General features: G+C 41.8%; 1 protein-coding gene across 2 annotated transcripts in view; it reads right to left on the bottom strand.

Moving 5' to 3' along the window:
- LOC147331380 (angiopoietin-4-like) overlaps positions 1 to 25,748 on the bottom strand; it is a 70,346-nt gene that overhangs the window by 11,671 nt on the left and 32,927 nt on the right. For both annotated transcript variants that reach the window (XM_086293657.1, XM_086293658.1), the window contains exons 2-3: positions 2,509 to 2,664; positions 2,311 to 2,432 (exon numbers count right to left, since the gene is read on the bottom strand). In XM_086293657.1, the coding sequence (XP_086149783.1) occupies positions 2,311 to 2,432; positions 2,509 to 2,664 (278 nt within the window). The remainder of the gene's footprint in view (positions 1 to 2,310; positions 2,433 to 2,508; positions 2,665 to 25,748) is intronic.

Here is a 25,748-nt window from a genome sequence, read left to right as displayed (position 1 = left end):
TTGATTGCATTGTCAGACTGGTTTGGTTGCCCATTTTCTGTATCTGGACCAAACATGACACCTACATTTGTTTAGAAAGGTCTCATCGCCTTATTTCCTTCATACGTGTCAAAGTAAAATCCACATGAAAGCCAGGACGATGGGCTCCCAGCAGAACATCTCACGATAACGAGATGATCAATGTTACTGATTTGTTATCGACTTCTTTGTGCTTTTGATGTTGTGGCTGATCATCAGCGAATGTTCCCCTTGCACCACAGTCTCACACACCCGCACTCTGTTTGTCTGTTACTGTAAACATGCTCGATAATTGCTCTGCATGTTTTACTGCACAGTGCACGGTCCAAGTTCACCTCACAATGAAAAATGACAAAAATATTGTGTCTCCAAATATTTCTGCGTCTTGCAGTAACAGCTGAGGACATATTTACGTCGCTGCGATGATTTGCTTGTATTTCAGATGTTGTCACTGATAAGCTGCTCGTCTTTTTTCCTGTCAGACTGCAACAGAATATGTTTTAGATGTTGATCTGTCTCGGGGGAAATCTCAGAAATATGCCACTATTAAAGAGGCTGATCATGGACGCACGCTGTTGAAGAAGCAACATTTTGACATCATGTCTAGAAGCAGATCCAGTATGTAGCAGGAATGCTAAATCTGTCAGCTACCTCGTGTGCACTGCAAAAAATAATGTATATAAGCCTTCTCCAGTCTTTTTTTTTCTCGCTGTCGTGTCCGGCAGTGTAGCAATCAGAACTGTTTTCTGAATGCCAAACAGATTTACTTTCACAAGTGGAGCATTACGGCATTTGTTATAATGGTGCACTTGACAGTCACATTTTATTAGAATTTTATTGGTATTTTTTTATTTTGGATCATTACAACCATAACGGACAAGACCAGGGGGAGGGAAAAGAAAAAAAGAAAGAAAGCAAGCACAGTGCAGGAGCCCACAGGGGGCTGCAGCACCGAGCACACAAAGCCTGATCCAACGACATCATCTGAACATGAAAAAATAAATACTTGACTTCCAAATACATAAAACTGCAAACAGGTGAATATACAGTGCTTATATATACAGTGCTTATTAAATGTATTAGACCACCTGTAATAAATACAAGAACACACAATGTGTTTGACGTCTGTCAAAACTTCTACTAACTATACTAAGAAAATAGCAAAATAAATCCACCTTTTTACCCAAACTTGTCATAAAACAAGTAAAACCTTCAGTCAGAATATTTTTGTTTGTTTGATTTCAGGAACACTTGAAACAAAGATTTACACCCAAAATACTGACTTTTTAAAAAATTTACATTTTTATATGTAATTTATAACAGAAGTAGAATGTAAAATATAAAATTTAATGTAATCTGATAAAATTAAATTTACTTGATTGGTATACATTCAGTTTACAGCAAACCTATTTTTTCTTAATGATCATTTTCATAAATGAACATTTGATTCGATATATTTCAGCTACATTTTCATTAAAAAATGGCTTTATTTTTATGAGGGCAACGAAAAATGTATTAATAGCTACTAGAAAAGCTCATCAGTCATACACATATTATCCAATCAGTTTCATTATGTTTTGACAAAATATAACATTGGGATCCTGATGAGGTCATAGTATATAAAAGATAAACATAGTCTCCAGTTCTGAGAGTAAAGTCAGTGCTGAAGTGCCTCAAACCCAGATTCATTTCTCTGACGCCAAAAGAAGTCTAGTTTTATAAAAGTGCATGGGAAAACTACCCTCAGGCTAACCTGATCTATGACCTCAGTGACTTTATAGGGTCAGCTGCTAGCTGGAGTCTTAATGAATACAATATGATGTTCCTTTTGCAAGCTGTGCTCTTTATTAGTGTTAGAAAGGAGGTTATATGAGGTTCGGCTACTTTGTGACATGTCTCTGTCGTAGAAGCGTATGATGTCAGTCTCACATGATCACTTGGCTGCTTTTAAAGGTTGTGATGTGCTAACTTCACTATTGCCGAGTTGTTCTTCTACAGAAAAAAGAAATCCTGCCTCACTCCAAGAGGCTTCAATCCCTTCCTGTATTATTCTTGTTTCTTAACCAGTTTTGTTAACCGAGGTTTTATTAACTCGATTAACTGACAGCAGATGTTTTTGTTAATCAAATGTCCCCCAAAGGCCAATTCTGAGTCAGAACAAACCGTGTACAAGCATTCGATTGTAGAAAAAGTAGTCCTTTTAGCCGTTGTCTTTACTCAGAGTGATTTTAAATTGGTTTTATGATTCATTTCCACCTACGCAGACGCTGACAGAACAAAACCATTTCCCACCTGTTCTTATCTCGCAGCCGGCTGATCTCTGAAGTTTGCAGTAACAGTTCCTTTTCCAGCTTGTTGGTGGACAGAGAATTCTCCAGAAGCTTTATCTCTATCTGAGATGTGTGGTTTAGGACCTGATGAGACACAAAAACAGAGAATAAACTCACAAAAGTCTGTTTTCAGATGACAGGTTCACTGGCAGCTCCTTACCTTTGCTTCGACCACATGGAGCTTGCGTGTCTGCTCTGCTGTGTGCGTGAGCAGGTTCGTGCCGATTTCCAGCATCGTGGCCGTTTGGTTGTGAACGACATGCGACTGCATGTTGGCAACGTCACGCCTGTTGTTCTTCTGAAGGAAGTTCTCCAACTGCACTCAACGAAAGGGAAACACAAGGTGTCAGAGTCTGTTATATGAGAGGAAGATGAGAAGTAAAACAAGAGACACAAAGAAATCCATCCAGTGCACATCCAGTCATCACAGCGGAGTCATCCACCCAGAATCAAACAGACTGACTTCAAACTAAAAGATTTTAATGACAACAGAGATCCCTTCAAGAATGAGGTGTGTTATAGTACAGCTGACCCTAGAGCAGTGGTGTCCAAACCCAGGCCTCGAGAGCCGGTGTCCTGCAGGCTTTAGATGTGTCCTTGATCCATCACAGCTCATTTAAATGGCTAAATGACCTCCTCAACATGTCAAGTTCTCCAGAGGCCTGGGAATGAACTAATCATTTGATTCAGGTGTGTAGGGTGAGATCTAAAACCTGCAGGACACCGGCCCTCGAGGCCTGGAGTTGGCCAAGCCTGCCCTGGAGTAACTTGTAGCATCTAAAATGAGTCTCTCAGAACCAAGACGACACTGAGCATCAAGATGAAAAGCCTCTGCTCTCTAAAAAGATCACTGGTGCCTTTCTGCAGTTTGCTGAAGTCATGTGAACAAGGCTGAACAATGTTTTGTGTTTAAATTAGATTAAAAGTTTCTGATTTGGAATGAGAAGTGTTTGGAGGAAAAACACAGCATTCCAACATAAAACTGCATCCCACCAATAAAACACGGAGCTGTTAGTTGGATGCATTAAAACAAGCTTCTTGGCCAGAAACATGAGACCAGTGAGCCCAAACTCGGGAGCATAAGATAACTCTTTATTGCACAGTCATACTTCGTACAATAGTACAGTGAAATTAGAATATTGTGGATCATACAGCAAGAGAACAACATGTCCTCTATCCTGCACGCTCTATAAACCCCTACCCTCCAACCACAAACCCTTCCAGTATTTCAAGTTTGTAGTGGTAATCAGCATGCTAACAGCTTTAAGAAAAACAGCACACAGTATTCAAGCCAGTGACTCAGGACTGAGGCTGAAACCCTGTAGGATGAGCCAACCCAATGAGGAACCAATGTTCAACCCACAGGATCCAGAGCAGCTGAAATATTGCAAATTTCTGCATAAATATGAACGCAGCACCATCAGATTTTAGTCCTAGATGTCCTAGAAAAAGACAAAACCAACTAATGAAAGGAAATTAAAATATTGGACTTTTTGTTTATTTAAGAAAAGGATCCGATATTATTATTATCTGTGAGGGTAACAGTTTAAGAGCCTTTGTTTTTATTACTTGGCGTGATCCACTTTTAGTCCTTTATAATGCCCAGAAAACATTCACGATGTTGGCGAGTGTCCTCCCATAAACGCTTCACTTTTGTCTTTTCACAACATTTCTGCTGGATTAAAGACTTTAACAGCCTGAACTGGACTAACTTGGACTTAGTCGTGGACGACTTGTTCATTTTTGCTGTTGATTTGCTCTTCGGGGACACTGATGGGGAAACTGCCATTTTTGGTGTTATCCCAGTATACTATTCAGTATTTGCTGAGTGTCTGTCTCAGCTACAATCACTGGGATTCATCATCTGGAACCCACGAGTGTTCGTACAGGTGCAGGGCAATGCATGGGTAAAAAGACACAGAGCCAATAAAACAGAAAAGACGAGTATGTGATGAAAAGCTAATGAGTAAATTTGACGTCACAGCTAAAATAAAATGACTTGTGCTGAGTCTTTCCACAGTTCAGCAGTGAGTTGTTTTATTCTGGAAAGCCACCCACTCAGTGTATCAAGTTCACCAAATCAAACATGTTAATAAAACATGTCAGGGGGTCTGGTATATAAAGACGCAGGACTCTCCATCTCTGGGAATATCAACCCGTGCCAGCTCGCACTGCCATGCTGTAATCTTCAACCCCGACAAATAAATAATCTATCCATCCAGCCATCCATTCGTGCCTCAGTCTCCACGTCCTCAGGATGTCAGTGCCACTGAGAAGAAGGAGTTGATAAATATACCGCTGGACCAACAAACAGATTGGTCCCAGTGGGACGGCCAGTAACCAGCGGAGCAAAGTTCAGGCCAGAGTGCCCAGAGCACATTTGGCTCTGGTGTAGATCACTTTTCTTGCAGGGGTCTCGTTGCAAAACCTAATTTGTTATTCCCAATAGTGACATTTTTCAAAGGTTTAACTAGTGTTTAAAGTTAGTTGTGGTTTGGCATCATTGTTTCTTTTGTGTTTCATTATCACATTTTTGCACAGATATTTTTAAAAAACGTGTTTGGAGAGAAAACAGATTTACTTTGCCTAAACTGAAAATCAGCTTGATGCTTCATCTTGAAAAGCACATGAATGTCTGTATTTCCCTAAAAAATCAAGAAATGAATCACAGGGATAATCTCATGTGCTCAAGTCAATACATCAGCATACATGAGCATCGTGTGCAGGTGATTGGGTCGAGCACATGGACAAAATCTATGAACATGGGTTTAAGCAATGCCAGGATTTCAAGAAATGATTAAAAAAACATGAACCCTGATCAAAATTAGACTTTAGATCAAACTAAATTAACTAGTTTTTGATATAATGATAAACAAATGCCAACAAAAGACAAGTTGGAGACACCAGTTCCATTGGCTAAAGTACTATTAATCTTAAAAAGAGACCAGTATCACCAGGCAGAGCATGGATAGGACTGTAGTGTAAGTGATTACATTTCCTTAAAGACTTTCCTGAAATCAGTTTAATGTAATTTATTTAAGTATTTGTGCTATTTTCTTCATCTGTTCCACAGTATTTCATAAATATTGGGGGCGATCGTGGCTCAAAGAGCCCCGGCTCAGACAGTCTCGGTCGTTGTGTCCTTGGGCAAGACACTTTACCTACCGCCTACTGGTGTTGGCCAGAGGGGCTGATGGCGCGATATGGCAGCCTCGCTTCTGTCAGTCTGCCCCAGGGCAGCTGTGGCTACAACTGTAGCTGCCTCCACCAGTGTGTGAATGTGAGAGTGAATGAATAGTGGAAATGTAAAGCGCTTTGAGGGCCCCGAAAAGTGCTATATAAATGCAATCCATTATTATTATTATTGCACTCCATGCTGTTTATCTTAAAGCTTTAGTTACCTATTATCAGACCTTTCGTATCAACATTTTAATATTTGCATCACCCCTTTTCATTAAAACATGTGTATGCATATATGACAAATATTATGATTTCCTATGGATCCCTCCCCACCTTTGATAACCCGGACTATGCCCCTGATTATGTGTCAATAATAAATTTTCTTTCATTTTAAATACTCTCCATAATGGAAAATTGTTCCTTCCTGATGCTGCCAACGAGTTCATGTGTAAAAAGTGCTTCAGACTCTGGCTTTAACTCACTTGTTATGACTGCTAAACACTGACAGGTGATTCATTTTTAATAAGTACCGCCTGATTTTCAGCAATGTTTTCATGCTTTTATTCCCATCAGCTGCCGATGTTATCCTGGTTGATTGACCTTATCATGTTCATCATTCTTCACGCATGCTGACGCCACTATTACTCATTTTCACTAACCAATTAAAGTGATTCCAGTGCTATTATGTTTAGTCTGCTTCAATTCGGATTCAGATTGAACAAGCATCGCTCTGTTCAATCAGAAAATGATTTTACAAGTGGGGAGATGCCTATCGGAGCGGTCACAAATTCGAATGGCCTTTCTTAGGGACTTTAGTGTGAGAGAGTAAATCGAGCTAACCTGGACTAAAGAGAGAGGGGAAAAATCTGATGCTTTGTCTCAGCGAGAACTTAATCAAATAATCAGCAAAGGAGAAAATAGCTGGAACGAGCCGGTTCATTTCTCCCTCCTGCTCTGCTTCCTGAGATGTCGTGCAGATAAAAGTTTGATGAAAGCCAAAACCTCCACCTGGCTGCTGCGCAGTCCAACCAGCAGAGCCAGAGAGGCCGAAACAGACACAGTATGGACAGAAATATGCGGCTTATGTGTGAGAGCGCGACTAAATACTCTTGAGATTTAAAATTAGTTCTTGGTTTTGTTCAGCTGACTTCCTGTGTGAGGATACAACCACATGCAAAATAGTACTTCCTTTTAAGACTCACAAAACCTGGCATATATTTATAAAAAGAGTCACACACACAAACACAATTAGCTCTGCGCTCACAATTGCACACTACACAAGCAGAGCCTGACCAGCGAGCCCTGGGATTACGCACACAACCCCACGTATGGAGGGCTGGTTTCTGAGACGCTAACTCAAACCACATGTTGGCTTTGCTGTGATCTGGCCCTCTGGGTGACTTCACAGGGGACAGAGGGGAGAAGAGTGGGTGGGTGGGGGGGTGCTGGGGTGGGGTCGCCAAACAGCCTCGATTACACTGAAGCACAGGCAAGTAGCACCGATAGCGATCTGGGGTAACAAGTGCACCGTGCGTCGCTGGAGTGTGTCGGGGTCTGAGTTGGCAGCTGAGGATGCGAAGGTGCGCTGAGGGACTGAAACATGGCTGCCGCCGCCCCTCTGCTCAAACAGCTAAAATCAGCTCTGTGTTTATCTTTAGTGCCGAGTAAGGAAGCAGTGTGACGTTTGAGTGCAGTGAAATGTGAAGTTTGGAGGTCAGCTCGGCATCAAAAACGAGGGTTTAAGTCCTGTTTCTCAACAGTTCCTTTCCCCATGACCACAATCGTTTTAAGCTTGAGTGATTCACCTAATAACCCCGAAAAAACTTCTGTTAAGCAAATATTTGACATTGAATGATTGCTTGAATGTCCAGTCAAGGCGTTTAGTTGACATCGCCCGCTGGTTTCTGTTTATAAGGAGGAAGATTTTCTTTGCAAAGCAGAATTTTTGTTTGAGGTCACGGATGGAAAGCTGTGCTGACCAGCCTGAAAGCTAAATAAGACTGCAGGTGCCAGTGGGTAGCAAAATGACGATATTACCAAGTGTAAATGTGGAAATATTACCAGCATGTGAGCACAGAAATTCACGAGTACAGGAAAAGATTAAAAGTTTTCTATAGAAGTGACTGTAAACCCTGTGCAAACATAGACACACACACACAAAAAGCAACAGAAGACATTTAGATATTTAACTTTAGTGTTTGTTTGTCATCCACGACTGCAGTGCAGATGGCTCTTCTAATTCAGACCTTCCCAGCTATTAGCCTACATAATGATATATTTTGACTTGGACAAACATGCTGAGTTCGATCCAGCTGAACAGGAGATAAGAAAGGCACACTTGCAGATCGTGTTATATTATTGCAGCGTGCCTGTAAGTATTAGAGCGGCCAGATGTTTTGGCTGAAAATCAGAACTTTATAAACCGGCAGAACGAGCCAACAGCCTCAGGCTTCATTTCTGAGCACTGCTGCACTGTAGGCAAATATATCTGCCTGCGTGGTACCCGACCTTTGCTCTCTCCTCTTTTTGTGCACTCGCCAACTTTTGTTCTTTCCCCTCTGTGCTCTCTGTGCATGCCTCATGCATGAACTTGACTCCAGGGTCTCATGTGCAGAGGATCATAATCAGGATACTTCATCACTTTTTGTTTAGATAACTGCATAACATTTATAAATTTAAATAAACTCTCTTTATTTGTGAAGATCTGTGCAGTGATGAGCTGCTGAGTGAAGTTTTTTCAGTGGTTGTGCCTGAGGTGTGACACCTGCTAATGCTGGTCTTTCTGATACAGACAGGAATCCCTAAAGGTAGTCTGGACAGAATTTCATTTCCTTATGAAGCTCCACAGTGTCGTGACACAACGCAAATAAGCACAAAAAATCAGATTAGGCTTAGTGGGGGCAAAGCAAAGAATTTAAAAATATAGTTACATGACAAAGTTAAAAACCGTAATTGCTGTTAAGAGGAAACCAAGTTTTTCCTGCACGTGCGGCAAAAGTTGACAGTTTAACAGCAATATTCAACCTGAGATTAAAAACACAATTTATGGACCATATTTGCTTTACCTCCAAGCCTTCAGCATGAAAGCCATCAACGCAAAGAGACATTTGGTCAAGATAGCTCTATTCAATGTGTTTCGTTGCCTTTCCAGAACCTCGCACCATCAAACAACTGAATACTATAAAATCTGATAAATATTCTTATTTAGTCACTAAAAGTAAAACAGAACAGCCAGTCAGGATCTTCTGCAGACCTCTGAGGTAGCTGCAATATAAACTATTCAAATACTTCTACTTTGCACTACGACATTGTAGTTTTATTTTTACACAAATGCACATGTGAAAATGATGTGACAGTAATAATAACATACTTTCCAATTTAAGAGGTCACTGTCAGTCCATACTGTGCCTGAGAACATCCGACCCATAAAGACGAACACTTCCAACACGAGCTTCCCAAACAAAGAGCCCGATGCTTCCTTAACAACAGCTGCTTCCCACAAGCTCAACGGAAAATTGCTGCTGTTCAATAATTAATAAATATATAATGTGTATGAGAGGACAGCGAGGAGCACATGAGAGGACACACGCATGTCACTGCTTCCCAAAACAGCCACATTTAAACCAAAAAAACCTTAAAACATCTCATCATACTCTGCAAGAGGGTTTGTGTGTAAAAGTAAAATCATGTCTTTGTTTATGAGGCGTTGGCTGGCTCTGTGCTGCACCGTCACTTCAGTTTGAGTCTGGAGTCTGTGCTCGGATTCCCGTGTCTGCGTGGGATTCGTCCGGGTTCTCCGTTCTGCCTCCCACAGTCCAAAGACACGCGTGTTAGGTTATCTGGAGATTTTACATTGTAAATTGAGTGTAATTGGTCTGTGCTGGTCTTCCTGATGTACTGGTGACCATGATGACCCCACCTCTCACTCTAACAGCCCCATTCCCAGCTTTTAGGATAAATCAAGTATTCCTTGTTGTCATTAGCTTAGACACCAGCCTCCCCTCATAACCCTGAAGTGGATAAGAAAACTGATGAATAGTTGGAAATTATTCCAGGAAATAATAAAATAATGCATTCTTTTATTTACTTTATATTTATTCAGTTTGGCATCTTTTAATTTTTTCACATGCACCTCTTTTCCTTTTCTTTCTTGTAGCTCAGTCTGAGGTTGCAGTTATCATGTTTTATTATTCTCTCGCTGTATTTCTCATTTACACCACCCATGTGTCAGTCAGCTCATGTACCCAGACTGGAAACTGCTTTCAGTCAGCTCCTATTACTTTTAAATGTGCGATATAAATAACAGACTTGACTTTACTGTACGTGGACCCCTGGTGATTATTGCTGTCACCCCCTAAAGGCACATTTTGAGTCGTGTTCTTGTAAAAGCGGAGCTGTGAAAGCTACCACACGATGAAACCTTCAGACTCCATACTTGCCTCATTAATGTGTTTTCCATTGAATTCATATGCCCCGTGTGTCCCACTAACCACACGCACTTTAAGGCATTCCCTGTCAGTTGCTAATCATCTGTAAGTGCTGTCGTGTTTTTTCACCTGTCCGAAGCTGTAAAAACCACAGTGTGCTGTTTTCATTCCCCACGCCTCATATGTTCCATCTTTAGCACATCTCCTGACAGGTGCTTTCAAAAACACCAGAGCAGCAAGAAGATGCTTTGCACATGGTCCTCTAAGGGAATATACAATAACACCCTCACGATTACAGGAGTGGTAGGTTATAAAGTGTTACTTTTACAATTGGACTTAATAATTTGAAGAGCCCCTTAACATGAAGTTGTAACTTCACCACGTCCCTGATACAAATTTAAAAATACATCTGACCCCTGATTTGAATCTTGCAGTTCATCCAGACTTCACAGACCAGTTCATTGCTCCACTTTCATCCCTGCACCTACACTTCCTGATAACAGCTCCTGACCTTTATACGCCAATACTTCACTTCAGGTCTCCACATTCACATTCTACACTGACACGAAAGCAAAATAAAAAAACATAAAAATGTTTTAAAATGTCTGCAAACCTCCACATACTTCATTTAGGACATCTTCTTCATCCCTAAGAGCCTTTTTGGTATTTGCTGTTGGTCCCTGGGAGATAACGGTCCTCTTTTTGAGACTGAAAAGGTCTGTGTTAGGAAGACGGAGGAATGAGGGTGGTTCACAGGTTTTTCAACCAGGCTGCCTTAGTCCTGTTTGCAACAATAACTTTGTATGCTGCAAAACAAACCACCACCAAAGAACAGCTGAGGATAAAAAGACAACGAGCAAGAACACGCCTCTGATGTGTCACATCTGAGGAACTTGTCTTTAAACAAAACAAATGAGTCTGAGTTTGGAATCATGTAGTTCACCAGCTGAACTCATTTTTAGGTTCAACAGTGTTTTTAGTAGACAAAGGTGAAGGAATTAGACATGAATTGAGCTCCAGTTTGGGAAAAAGCCTCGGATGGGCCTGACACAGCCCCATGTACTAATGAGAAGTGAAGAAGTGAAATGATTGAAAAAGGGGAGGAAGGGTGGGGCATGAAAACAAGAAGCTTGTAGAACTGGGGGAACTGGTGTATGTGAATGTTATGTGTTTGGGGTGCTTATCGTTGTTACTGGGTGCATTCAGGTCTTTATTACTGTATTTCTGACACGTATTGTGCTCACTGGCATTCCAGCTAGAATAATTTAGTTAATGATGATTCCCATGAGTGACGCTCATGCAGGCGCTGGATGGGACAGCTTGGGGGTCCTGTGTGTTTTAGTGCAGAGACAGCCTGCAGAGTGCAGCCACGCTGAACCAAAGTGCTTGTGTTTGTGTATTTGCAGAGCAAATGAACAAGTAAAGAGAAACGATTCCAATCTCATGCACGCCTGGAAGTGTCGTTTCGTCCAAGTGTGCGACATATAAATAAGAACCGGAGGTTTTGAGGCGTGGTCCCGCTCCTGAAATTCAGATACTTTATTGCAAAAAAATGAAATGATCTCTAAAGCACGTCTGAGCACTCCGAGATTTCTGGCCACGTACATATCCAAGGTGGGACTCCTCATGTGCTTTCAGGTCCCAAAATATCAGACTTCAGCTTTATCTCTAGTTAAAGTCAAGATTTGTTGTGTAATCAGGTGGGATGCAAATGATGCTGTCATTTTCAAGTCAGTACTTCTGTTTGCAGACACATCTGGAAACACCAAACTATTCTGTTAATGTCTTTATAGCATCTGTATGAGTGATATCCTCGAGCATCTAAAGTGAACTTTTATCACAGGTAAAAATGAGAGATTAAGTCTAAAGGGACCTGAATACCCTGCTAATCATACTTCATAGTCCAGGCCCAGGTGACTACAGGAGGGGAAAAGGTGGATTTACAGCTAAGTTACTAAGAATGAGAGCGTATATTCATTCCTCTCATCCATCAGGGTCACTGTGGTTTCTTTTAAATCTGGCGTGGACCTCACAGTTGCTTTGGTACCAGGCAAAGAGTGCAATGGAAAAATCTCCAGGGGATGACAATTCACTTGAGCCCTTTTTAACAAACTGTTATGTGTTTGTGTTGACTGTCTGCAAAATTTGTTAGGCCTTCAAAAATCTCATGGAGGGAATGTATGCAAGCCACAAGTGTCTAAATGTGTTTGATGTGATTGTCAGCAGTTTTTAAATCACTCAAACTTTGTCCAACAATGTCTTTAAGCGACTCTTCTGTTGCACTGACATCTTTGTTAGAGCAGACATTTATGGATGTGTTGAACACACAGTTCATGTTCCAGCGCTCAGTTTGTAGAGAAGAAAACTGAATGAAAAACAGATGCATTTTTAACTTTCATTTTCTCTACTCAAGCCTGAGTGTCTTTTAATCCTTTTTATGGGAAGTCTAAAATTATGAAAGAGGTAGGAGTGGGAAAGTGGTGATGTGGGGCCAGATTAGTTATTTTGAATCTTGTTCCCACAGGACACCAACAGAAAGACTGCACCAGGCATGGGACAAACACAAACAGCACAGATCCTGGTGCAGTGATGCCCAGTAATGGCTTTAGGCTACAGTTGGAACCATTTTCTATGCGAGGATTATTTATGCAAATGTTTTTCTTCAATGTCAAACACCCCAAAAAAGACCACTGTCATCTCATGGACCAATTTCTTACACACATATATGTTTCACCAGAAACAAGTTTACAACTTTCCCCCTTCATGTTCAGCTCTTTGAGCATCTCTGACCTGCTTTCAGCTCGGCTGTGCTTCACCACGGACCTCAAAGTTGCCCAAAAACACATTCTGTGTCACACTGACTCAACATGTTCATGTTGTGAATCATCACAGGTTTAGAGCTCATGTAATTTGCTGGAAGGAACAAACCGGGGATGTGAGAGACTCTCACCACAGGCTTTTACTGCTGCATCCAATCCTGACTGCTCTACTCTACAGGAGTTCGTCCCCATGACTTTGACTTCTACAACTTCTTATACAATTCAAGATAAAGGGTCACCATTTTGGCACGAGTTAGAGGATCCTACATGCACCAAAGATAAGCAAGAGCAAGGTGCTCTGAACAGGAGTGTTCTTAAACTAGCAGCACAGATGTCCAAGCAGATGATGAGCACCATCGTGCAGTCATGCAACAAAACAAGAATAAAGGTGTGTTCAAACCCAAGTTTTCAAAACTGCATGCAAAACTGTAAACCGTCAAATACACATCCATCCGAGCTGAAGACGTTTGCACGATGTGGTAGCGTCTCAGCCGAGACTCTGAACTGTGGGTTCTTCTGAGATCAACGTTTACAAAAACATCCTGTAGTCAGCAGGCTGGTGGACAGCAGGGCTGCATGGCACATAAAGGTATGTGATTCATACAAAAATGATATTTGTCAGAAGCCAGAAATGATGCCATTCACTGCGACTACAACGTTCCCGTCTGTGCTAAATTTCATGGCAGTGTTTTAGTCTGAACGGGCAGATGTCTCAATAGCCACACTGTCACGGCTGGCGGAGTGAGCCGTGTGGTGTGGAGGAAAGGGAGGACCCAAAATGCAGCAGTGACTGATGATACGAGTGATGTTTATTTACAAAGTGACAATGGCAGAAACAGGCAGTGAGGCATGACAAAACAACTGAAGAAACCTAAACTGGGAGAACTAAATGACAAACCTGAGACCATACAAAAGGGGTGCGGGGCAGAGAGACGCAGAGACAGGAACACCATAGAACGCAGACGAGCCGACAATGAACACAGACCGACACCCACTAAATATACACACACACACACAAGGTAATCAGGTAATCACACACAGGAGGGAAGAACAGCTGAACCTAATACACATGAGGACCGGAGGACACAAGCTGAACACAATGACAACAGACACAGACCTTCAAAATAGAATAGGAAATCCAGAACATGAGCCTTCAAAGTAAAGCAGGAACACACAGACTGATTTACAACACAACACGGGGACATGAACAGAGCACCAAGGACAGACACAGGTAGGGCTGAATACACACACCAAACTACAGGTTCAACCCTAAACCAATACAAAATCAGAATAAACACAAAGCACAAAAATGAACTTCAAGGAAACACAAAACGCTGGGCCAAAATGACCCAGGACCATGACACACACTTTAAATACAGCAAAAAATTCCAGCATTAGTAACTTTTCTTAGAAACAGACCACCGGTTACTTGGAATTTTTGTCATTGGAGATCAAATCGCAGCCAGGATAACTCACTGATGACTCCAGCTGCAAAACAAACACCCACATGACAGGAATAGATAAGAAAAGATAAGATAATAAAAAAGAAAACAAAAGAAAAGCTTCCTGTTTGACACGCAGTGCATCACAGCTCTGTGTAATGAAACCCTCCACTGTGTCACTAACCTAAATATTAGAGTTTAATGACCTTTTAACTGTCTGCTGTGTGTTACATCCACAGCACTGAAAATATGTCTGAATGCTTGCGTGTGCAAAGTGAACGAGCGAGTGGGTGCATGTAAGTAAATCCATCTACAACATATACACACATGACCGTGCGTCTCAGTTAGCCTACCGGGTCACCGCTACACCCCCGCAAACGAGCTACGACAAATATCTCAATCATCTCAACACAATCTGGACCAGATGGGCTAAGTCAACACAGTGATGTGTGTGCGCATGTGTGAGTGTGAAGTTGTGCAGATGTTAGTTTTTAAAGTGCGAAGGGACAGTAGAGCCTCAGCAAGCATGGCTGTGGACTCTGTAGAGGCTTCATGAAGCACAAGAATCTGCCAGGCCCGTCAGAGGGCAAAGACACAGCAGGGGGAGAAACAACGGGTTGGGAAAGAGGATTTTGCTGCTCCGCTTCGAGGCCAGAACCTGTCCTGCTGCGTGACTGTCTGGTTCATATATAAAGACAGCCCACAGGGGTTAATGCTCTGATGTAAAATAGAGGGTTTCAAAAGCAGCAGAAGAATGCAAACATAGAATATAGTTATAGTTGAGCCCAGGCTGTGATGGCTGCAGGTAAGGTGTAGGAAAATAAATGAGTGACAGCAGCTGTTATTTCCACACTCACCGTGCTGAACATTAGCTAAACTGCACGGACAAGATGGACATCTGAGGCGCTGAAAGGCACGTCTGTAACATTACCTGCATGTCCTAATCTATTTACTATCACAACAAATAAAGTCAGTGTTTAATATTAATGACCAGTGTTGTCACCGTCAGCGTGTATGAACAGATGGTGCTGGATGGGCGCCACTCGATGACGGACTTATTGCTGGATGATAGACGGCGTGGCTGATGTTAGTTTGGTAGAGCAAGAAGAAAAGTGATTGCGGTTGTGGATGTTGCAATCCTTGGTGGAGACGGCAAACAATGGTGGAAAGAGTCAGAGAGCTGATCTGTGGTCGCAGAGGTTTTGTCCTCTCAGGACAAGGGTGTCAAACATGTGGCCCAGGAGCCCCAGCAGGCCCATTGAAGGGTCCAGTTTGGGCCTCTTTAATGGCTGTAAGTCTGAAGTCAGTAACTATTGCAGGGTTTCTATTGAAGTACGCTGATATTCTTGTGTATGTCTGTCCTATAGTGTGGTGATTTACATAATGTCTTGGCAGGCAAATTGTTCGTCATTCGGTTTCAGGCAGAGACACAAACCCTTCCTGTTTGCATCGGGTTAGGCATCCAGTCTTAAAACTCTGAAAATTCAAATATGCCTTGTGACAAGTGAGCAGCTGAACGTCGCTCTGTTCTCGTCAGTAAAACACCACAGTGGAAATATCTGGCAAGTTTAAAGTATTTTTACAGTTGAAACGTAGAAAAACACCAATAATTTTGAGGTTTTCAAAAGTGCTGGCAGCGTTAATCTCGTTAAAGTGACGTTGGCACCACAACCGCAGTAATGCGGCAAATCTCCATTAGCAAGTTAACGCGGATCGCCCCGTGCGTGGGGCTGGACGGCGCTAACGCGTTAACGAGCTAACCGCGCTAATGCATTGACGCCGTGAAGCCCCACCCACGGGGCGATCTGCGTCACGTTCACCTGATTTGTAGGGTTTTCTAAAAAAATCTTGGCCATGGCTGAAGGGCAAAATTGACTCTTCAGAGATCAGATTGTGCTGCATGTAGCTGTAGTTTTATCTTTATTAACTCAAGGAACAGTACAAGAAATACTACAAAAATCTTTAGTTTTTCAACCAGTGACACAAAATCAGGAGAATCTCAGATAAACCTAAAATTAAAATCACAAATAAAACAGAAATAAATTCACAAAACATAGTGTGGTGTTTCTATCCCCTTTTCTATCTATATGATCAGCTCCAAAACAGTAAATATTTTGTAGACAGCAAGTAAACTTTTGGTTCATAAATCACATCTTCATGTGAATAATCAGCGCACACACATTTGAGCATGATCTCTTGAACGGAGCTTTTCAACACATCCTTACAGCACATCCTTATCCAACCACAGGCTGAGAGAAGAGTACACCAGTTAAGAATTAAGTTAAGTTAACCTAACCACATGCATGTGCTTGGACTGTGCCTCAGAGTGAACCCACACAGACACTGGGAGAACATGCAGACTCCACACAGAAACATGGATTTCAGTCCTGTGAGGCAACAGTGCTAACCACAGCTTTATTCGTACTGCACCGACTGCCACTAACCTTTAGACAAGTTGTTTAATGACCCGATGATAGCGGTGTGCTGCACTTATGACAGTGGGGAGGAAGAACTCCCTTTAACAGGGAGAAACTTCCAGCAGAGCCAAGATGGTCGACACGAGAAAGAAAACAAAAGCTAATGGACTCCAGTAGCTGTATATAAATGCATGCACATAGTAAGATAGAGAAGAAATATGATCTGTCTTTGTGGCCTCTGATTGCAAATCTGTGGGCATGAATTACAAAACCAAAAGCACAGTTTATAAACCAAGAGTCATAAATGCCTCTCTTTTTCTCAGCTGACCCTAGAGGGGCTTCATAGCTCTGGCTCCGGTTAGGAAATGACCGAGGAAATCTGCTGAAGGTTGCGTTAGGGCTCATAAAGGGATCTGGGGGATTTTGGGGATGCAATCAGGAACCAATCCCATGAATGCTTTAAATTAATTACATTTTACTGGATTCTGAAATTGCTGCAAAATTCTGGAGCAGCTGAAGTTTGCATTTGTTGTTTGGCCACAACAGCACGTTACAGTCTACCTGGGACTGTGAACACATGCTGAATAAAAGTTTACAAGTGTGAAATCAAAGTGTGGTTTGCAGAAATGGGAAATGCAGAGAACCTGAGGATGTGGGGCTGAGTTGTTGGCAATAACAGCTGCTGACTTACGAGTTTATAAATGACAGGACTGAATTGCAAATAAGGGCTCAGAATTTGGCCTTCGGGGGTCTGCTGTGCTAATCATGTAACTGAGACGTTGTGGGTTTGAATCTGATCCAAGACTTTTGTCTTTCATGCCCTCTCCCTCACGCTCTCCTATCCTTCCTGTTTGTCCTCGCAGTCTGACTATGAAAGAAGAAAGCAAAATGTACTCCCACACGTCCTAAAAACTTTCATACGTCTGATTACGATCGGGGCTTTGGTTTTGACTACCTGCTGTCCCCTAAGAACCGTGGAAGGAGAGCAGATAAAAATTTGTGTTCACTCATTTGTAGGGCAATAAAAAAGGAATGTTTCAGCCTGTGAGTGGTTGTGATGCTTGGAAACAGGCCAGCTGTGTACTTGATCATCTGTCTTTGGAGGGACCATTTGAGATCTGGGGAGTGTGAACATTTTCAGAGGATTCTGGCTGATCCTCCAAGAACTATATAAGAATGCAGACGTAGTTTTATTGCTCAGGTTTGTGTAGTGTAACAAATGTTTATGGTTACGCATGCTAATCCAGTGGATGCGGCCAATGTTTCTAACTGATGGAGCAGCGTTGCCTCATGCGTTTCAGAAACAAAGTAAATAGGAAAGGAATAAGAGAAGAAGACTCCCATTCTGTTCCATCACCCTCCTACTCCATGACTGACCTCTGTGAGTGTAACGCAGTGCAGAGTCACACTTGTGGATAAGCTTTAGGACACTTTCTGCTTTCTCTGTTGGGAACAGGAGCTTTCAGTCATCGTTTGTGAATTTCTGCTGCTCTCAGATGGATTCGGATCATGTTCTGGTCAAATTTCACCGAAGCTTTAGCAACGTTTAATCATCCTGTTTTTCTTTATTATTAGCATTTATAACAATGAAATAAAAGAACAAATGTGACACACGTCTCTAACCCTTTAATACGAACTGCAAAATACACAAGAGCCAAATTTTTTCTCCTATTTTTCGGTGCAATACAAGTCACATATGAAACACCTACAAAAACACTAAGCAACACAACGGCTACACTAAACCAAACTGCCTGACATTTGCATGCATTATAGAGAATATGGGTGATATAATTTGTTTCACAAAGCTCCCTTTCCCTCCTCACAAAGCGACAGTGGGAGTGAGCCAAGTTTTTAATGATTTTAGTGAGAAAGAAAATCTGTGGATTTATGCAAAGACAAACAGAGAGAGCGACGTATGAAATGAAACAAACAAGGAACAAGTTCGAAACACCAAAAAAGGATTTTAACAGCCCATCTATAATTTAGTTACCACTGCAGTGAGCAGACGATGGCGATTTCCATCAGCAGTGATTCTTATTTGGTGATGGCTCTCTGTTCTGGGACCTCCCTGCCTTACATGGGAAGCCTGAGGCAAGGAAAGCAGCAGCAGGACCCCCTCTCAGTGCGAGGTATTTGTCGTACTTTAGTGATTTACACCAAAAAAGGTCTACCTGATGTGCTTGATGTGCGCGAGGTCTTCTTTATTGTGCGATGAATTGCATTTCAGTGACGAATCCTTTTGTGTACTTTGGGATGGTTCGACACACACAGCATACGTTCATCCTGAGGTGCAGTTTATCAGCTTTTTAGCTGATTTACAGTATTCATCAGGGAGAGTTAATGACCCCGTTATACAGAGGGACAGAGATCTCCACCATTAAAAATCACGTTTTCAGTAAGTTAGTATAAGCAGCTGGGGATGCAGTATGTTAACAATGGTCCTCACAAAGACAGAAATACAAGTGTGTGTGTGCGTGCGTGTGTGTGTGTGTGTATATGTGTGTGTGTGTGTGTGTGTGTGTGTGTGTATACGTGTGTGTGTGTGCGTGCGTGTGTGTGTGTGTGTGTGTGTGCAGTTAGTGTGCTTCTGGTTGCTCAGTGAAAATCAGAGAAAGAGAGAGCCGGAGTGAGAAGGAACAAGAAGAGATTTTCCAAGAAGCCCTGCGTGGTTGTGGTCAGCTTGGCGCTCAGCCACGAGTCACTGGGAATCTCTCCCTCTCTTACTCCCCCTCTTTCTACTTCTTCTTTCAGCCCCGTTCAGTCACACTCCCCATCTTTATGCTCTTTCACACATCTACCACCCTGATTCTCTCCATCATTCTGCCCCAAACTTCACAGTAATCATGCCTGTTTTAATCCTTTTCTTCCTCCTTCTTCATCTCTTCTGTTCGTCTGTCCTCCCTTTGCCCTCGGCTCGCCGACTTCCACGGCAACGCTCACTATGGCAGCTCGCAGCTGTACGGTGACTAATGACTTTTTAAACTGGGATTTGAAAACAAAAGGAACCACCACTCACTCCCAATCTCTTAGTGGGACACACACACAATACTTTATCCCCGTCCAGCTGATAAAAGCCCGTCTGCTGCACTAACAAATTTGGTGGCCTTTTGAACAGACCATAAATCTCACTTACAGTCTTTCTCTCGCTCGCTTTCCTCCTCTTGCCTATTTGTCACATAAAGCACCGGGTCTCAAGTTCTGGCTCTGCGCCACAAAAACGTCTCCTAGAGACGCTGAACAGGGATGTTTAAAGTCAGCAGCTCAAAACTGGAGCTGAGGCAGACACCTGAGCCTGTTTGTTTTGCCCTGTGATGCGCTTCATGTGCTGGAACAGCACTTTGTGGAGATCAAATGCCCGTCACAACCTAATCGCTGGGGCTCTTTGTTCGCATATTGCTTTGCTCATGCTGACTACACAGTCTTGTTTTACCCACAATGCCATTGTCTCCTAAAACACGACTTTCCATGCAGACGACGTTAGCTTTTGAGAAAAGATGCCTTTTTCAAACCTCCTCGGTGAGGTGCGTCAGGTAAGTTCAGCGTTTCAGAATCATGTCGTGTGCTATAACACAACCTAAATATATACCTGATCTTGTCCAAGAAGTTTGGGTTTCTTGGCCTAACTGAACAGCGTACCTGCAACAGTCCCACTTTACCTTTTCCTTGATTTGAGGACATTTCCTTCTACCTGCCAATTTCAAATTCTACTGTAGGAAACTCGCAAAAGCTGTTCTCAAACCTTCGTCTGAATAAATGTTATAAATGCATTTGTAGGTTTTATATACTGGTCTGACTTTGCTCATGTGGCATATTGTAAACGAAATGCAGTGGATATCCAGAAACTCATCTCTGCATACTGTAGGTAGGAAGACCAGCTACATGCTTTATCTCTTAGTTATTGTTGTAATTTTGTCGTTTAACTTCTGTTTATAATAACCACGATCATCACCATGATCGTCCAGCCAGGCTGGAAAACAGCCCTCCCACCTCTGTTCACCTCCAGTCTGATCCCACGTCTCACATGGGGCTCAAGCTTCAGCCTTCTCACGTTTAACCTACGCCAAAGACTTTTTTTTGTTGTCAGAAGATACACTTCCCTTGTAAGATAATTGAAAATGCAGTCTAGTTTTATGGAATGTTTTATGGTGCAAAGTTACAGGTAAAACATCAAGACTGAATGATTTGCTCTCACTGACTTATGGCAAGACAGACCTGTGTGATTTCAGTCATGCGATGCAGGTCATGGTCTCATAACTTCAGAACAACAAACATGTTATTGCAGTGATTTCTCCTGGTGATGTTTAAACTAAAAACATTGTTTTTAGCTCAGTGAAATGAAATGAAATACTTTTTTTTAACACATTGTCATTTTATGCCTTTGATTTTTAAATAATTGAACAAAGCTTCTTGACTAACACTGGAATTTGTATTTAGTTGATTTTCTCTTTAGAAGATGTGAGTACGTCTGCTCAGACCCCACAGAGCTCACTGATGGTTTTGTCATATGTCGGCATCCTGCTGGGTCAAATTTCCTTCATACAAAGTGGAAAAACAAAAAATAAAACCATCAACTGAAATCAGAATCATGAAACTCTCAGGGATCAATAAAAGAGGAACGCTATTTCAGCTTCACGTGAGAGAAGTTTTCACTCTGTTTTTACAACTTTTTTTCCTAAATTGAACAAATCTTTTTGACAGCTGCACGTATAATCATGTGAGGTCGGAAGTTTCTAGAGGCAGACCGCAACCCACACAGCCACTCATGTGTGTTCAATATTTCTTCTGTATAAGCTGCTATCTGAGTGTGGCTGATGCTTATAAAGCACTCAAACTCTCTAACAGCAGCAGATTTACGCACAGTTTGGGAGCCTGAAGTGTGCTCTTAAATGCAACACTGGACATATGTTGATCCACTCTGGATGTTAAACAAGACTCGTGTATTTACAATCCACAGCATGAGGAAGGTTTCTCTGCAGGACGCATGAGGTGAGGCTGTGATAAATCAGATTCTGGGGCAGAAAGCATCTTGTGAAAGGAAGAGGAAATGATCCACAGGAGGAAATGTTGCCTCATATCCAGAAGTTCAGAAGTATTGTGTATTACTGTCACAGCCAAAAGGTCGAGGAATTTATATACGAAGAAAACACGGACGCATGTCTGTGCACTGCATTAACCGAACATGAATTTAAAGTGTGAGATAACAGCCCATGCTACAGAAGATAAGAGGCTGTAGAGTCAGTACACGTACGAATGTAACCCCAAAAAGCTCAATGCTAATAAATTGTACTGCACATAACAGCATTTTAAGACAGGCAAAAGCGGGACAGATTATTATTTAGGTAGCAATACATGAAAAAATGCAACCTCAAATGACCACAGCCCTTTATGACTATGAGGGGGCAGTTCTCTTAGTAATCTACAGCTACAGAGGAGGTCATGTGACCAGTTTGGTTTGTCCGTTTGTTGGCTGGATTTGCTTGAAAATTCCACTAGCAGTGGGGCCCGGCTCGGCTTTGAGATGATTTATTTTTTGGAATTAATCCAAACCAGAATTATTCTTTAACATTTGTAATTTAAAACAAAAATGGTTCCGTTGCACTATGTTTTCACAAATATCAACTATAACAAATTGGTACGAGAAACGATGAAAAACATCATATCGATAATTGAAGAATAATTCAAGAAAAAGTCATTTGATCCGTTTTATGTCCTTGTGCATGGCGTGGAGTGAATTTTAAGGCTGAAGGTGAAGGTTTGCAGTCTCAGACTGTTTACTTCTGTTACCATGTTTGTACACAGAAAGGGCAGTACTTGCACGTCCCCTCGTTTCTATTGAAATAGCAAAACTTAGCAGCCTGAAAAAAAAAACAACTAAAAAAGAAAACTAAGAATTTCACACAGAGCTCATAGAAAAACACCAAAGATGCATTTTATAATATAACAGGTATCCAATAATTCCCTTGATACCATTTCATATGGAGAAGCTTTGCTGACATACAAAACGAGGATCATTCATCACCACGAGCTGCGTCCCGTTTCCTTTCACCACTCTACAAGTAAAGACTGTTTCTGCAAGGTTCCTGTGTTGATATTGGACTTCAAATCTGTTCAGAGAATAGTTCAAATTAATGCAACTCTTACGGACTACAGATTGGGAATAATGTGCGACCGATTTGATATAAACACAGTATGACTTAAAGTATAATTTTATTAGAAGTAAAATTCATTTTCTTATACTAAACGGCTGTGATTTCAAAAATGGTTCAGAAAGAAAAAGTCCTCAGTTAGCCTCCGCTGGCCTATCAGAGCTGAGTTGTAAAAGGATCTCAGTGTATTATAACACTGCAGGAAGTACTGGTGCATCCCTGTGTTCACTGTGCTGACGTCTCATATGCTTGTTTATGCCTAGATATCTTGTTTATTCTTTTTATTCCTAAGATGTTGGTGGTCGTTTGGTCCATGGAAAAGCAACTGTGTTTACTTTATGAAAGGATGACAATCTCAAGTCCTCACCTGCTCGCAGGATCTCGATAACATCAGACAACAAACACACAGTTCATTAAAACTGCAGGAAGGAAATTAAGGTGGAGGAAATACACCTGTACTGCTGACCTGCAGGAACTGAGACGCTGCAGCCTTAGTCCACTAAACGTAACCATCTCAGTTACAAACATCGCTGTGTCCACAGGAAAAATTACCTGAATGTTTGGTTATGTATCCCAAACACCACGAAGCAGCACTGCAGCCAGAAAAAATGAAGCAATTGGTTCTCATCAACCTTATTTTATGTAAAAAGAGAGAAAGTAAACTTCATCATGTTAGAGAGGAGCCATTCTGCTGTTTTCAAGCCTCATACTTTTATAACCAGAGTCTTGTGCCTGAGACTGCCTCACAGCAAGAAGGTCCTTTCCACCGTCAGGCATGTCCCCTGTGCTTTTTCTCTCTGGACACTCTGGCTTCCTCCCACAGGTTAATTGGTGATGTGAGTGCTCTGTGTGTGAGAGACTGGCGACCTGTCCAGGGTGTACCCCGCCTTTCACTCTAAGACAGCTGGCATAGGCTCCACCCACCCTGCAACCTGGACAGGCGGAATGGATGGATGGAAGATTTTTACGCTTCATGGAGTCATACACTTGCAAAAGTAAGAACAATTTCATCAGTCAGATGGGTATCTGTCTCAACAGGATAAGAATAACAAGAGGTTTAAGCACTTGGCAGCTCTCTTGAAAATTGGCACATATACTGAAGCCCATTTTTAATAAATAAAGAGAATAGTTTCATTTTAGTGATCACCAGGACAGAAAAACTGCTTGTCTGGAATGACAAACCAAGTCTGTGTTAAAACAAACAAAACAAAATTCATTCAGTAGTTCATGGCTTCATAAACCTGTTAATTTTCCACAAGGGAACTTGTTCATCATGATGCTAATATGAAGTCATGAGACCTACACCTGTACTGTGACATCGATTAGAAAGACCTAACACAAACAAGTGAAAATGTTATGAACCTTGACTGTGAGCATGCAACCGAGCAGCAACCGTGATGCTTTGTTCATTCAGGACTCGTTAGCGCTACATCTCACAATGTCTCTGTTTCTACCTGCTCAATGTTAAATACTGAAGCCTGGGATCGAACCATCAACCACCAACCTTCTGATGGTACTCTCATAGTACCCACAGGAACCCATTTTGTAAAACCTGACCTACTGTCACATAAAACAGATAATATTTATAATTCAATTTGATCTTTTTAGACTCTGTCCTCTTTGACTTTAGCATCCGTCTCATAATCCGTGATGGTTTGACATCATAAAAACCTGCATTTGCTATGATTGGACGAACTAATCCTTTAATCCTGCAGTGAGGCTTCCTGACGCTTTGCTGTGGGCTGAATGTCCACTTGATGTCCAGACGCTACCTCCCCAGAGAGCCTCACAAATTGAAACACAGACACAGAACCTCTCTGCAGTATTTGTTTTCCCTCTAGACAAACGCTTTCGTTCCAGAAAGTGCCATAAGCAAATCAACAAACGGAGTATCCTGCAGTACGCACAGAGATTCAACACACAAAACGTTCTACCCAGACGTGCTGTAAACACTTCCTCCCAGTTGTTTGTTCATGTGGAGCAACTCTGAGTAAAACAATTTCCCCCCCAGAACACACTTCATATTCTCCATCCTTAGCTTGTAATTACACAGAGGTGCAGGGTTAAGGCCACAGCTGATTGCGCCAGAAGATTCCAGTCGATTAATTATGTGTTATCATAAAGTCAGGACTGAGCCTCAAGTAGATTTGATGTTTTCTTTGCAATTCAGATGGTGCTGGCTTCCCCCAAACTGGGCCTGAGTGCTTTGACCCGGCTGCTCAGAGGGAAAGAGCAGCGGCGGGCCAAAGGCTGAGATTCCTCTCTCAGGCTCACATAAACAAACAGTGACTGGCCAACAGCACAGCAAAAGAGCCAAAGTACTGATAATACAGAAGTAATGCCACCTCAGTCATGTTGTTGCTCATCAAAAACACTTATTAAAAGTCAGTTACCAGCCTTTTCAGTAATATACACGCATATATGTTAATGTACAGGCTGCTGTACTGGATAGGCAGGCCTTCTGTTAGTGTGGCTTATGTAAAGGGAATCACATTCACATCAATTGCATCAGACCACCTTAACTAAAAAAATGACTCAACGCAAGCTTAAAATATGTGGCCGTTTAGTCCCAAAAGCCCCAACAAGAATCATCGTGACTGTGCAGTTGTGTATGAGAGAGAGTGAGGAGGAAGCTGATTTCAGAATTTGATGTTAATAACAAAAGTTCCTAGTTTTAGTCTGACATTTGATTGATTGGTCAGACAGTGAACTGCTTCACGTAAAGGTCAAATCCAGCCCACTGATGAAACTGTGAAAAAAGTAGAAAAGGAGGAAGTAGCTTGTTTCCCCAAATTCTGCAGCAAGAAGCTTTATAGTGCAAAGAATGAATCATTGTGAGTGTTTTTAAAATCTCAGAGGCTGCAACTGCACTTCTGGGCAAATAAGTTATTTAATAATTTATTTAAACAATGTAGCCAAATAGGAAGGTGACAGGTGGAAAAAAGACAAAAAAGGGAATAGAAAGGAGA

Source organism: Aulonocara sp. 'chitande type north' Nkhata Bay, linkage group LG5 (genome assembly GCF_057382095.1).
Source record: "Aulonocara sp. 'chitande type north' Nkhata Bay isolate Kocher_YH1m ecotype deep benthic linkage group LG5, A_spYH_male_GT1.1, whole genome shotgun sequence".
NCBI lineage: Eukaryota > Metazoa > Chordata > Actinopteri > Cichliformes > Cichlidae > Aulonocara > Aulonocara sp. 'chitande type north' Nkhata Bay.
This window is presented reverse-complemented; position numbering and strand designations above follow the sequence as displayed.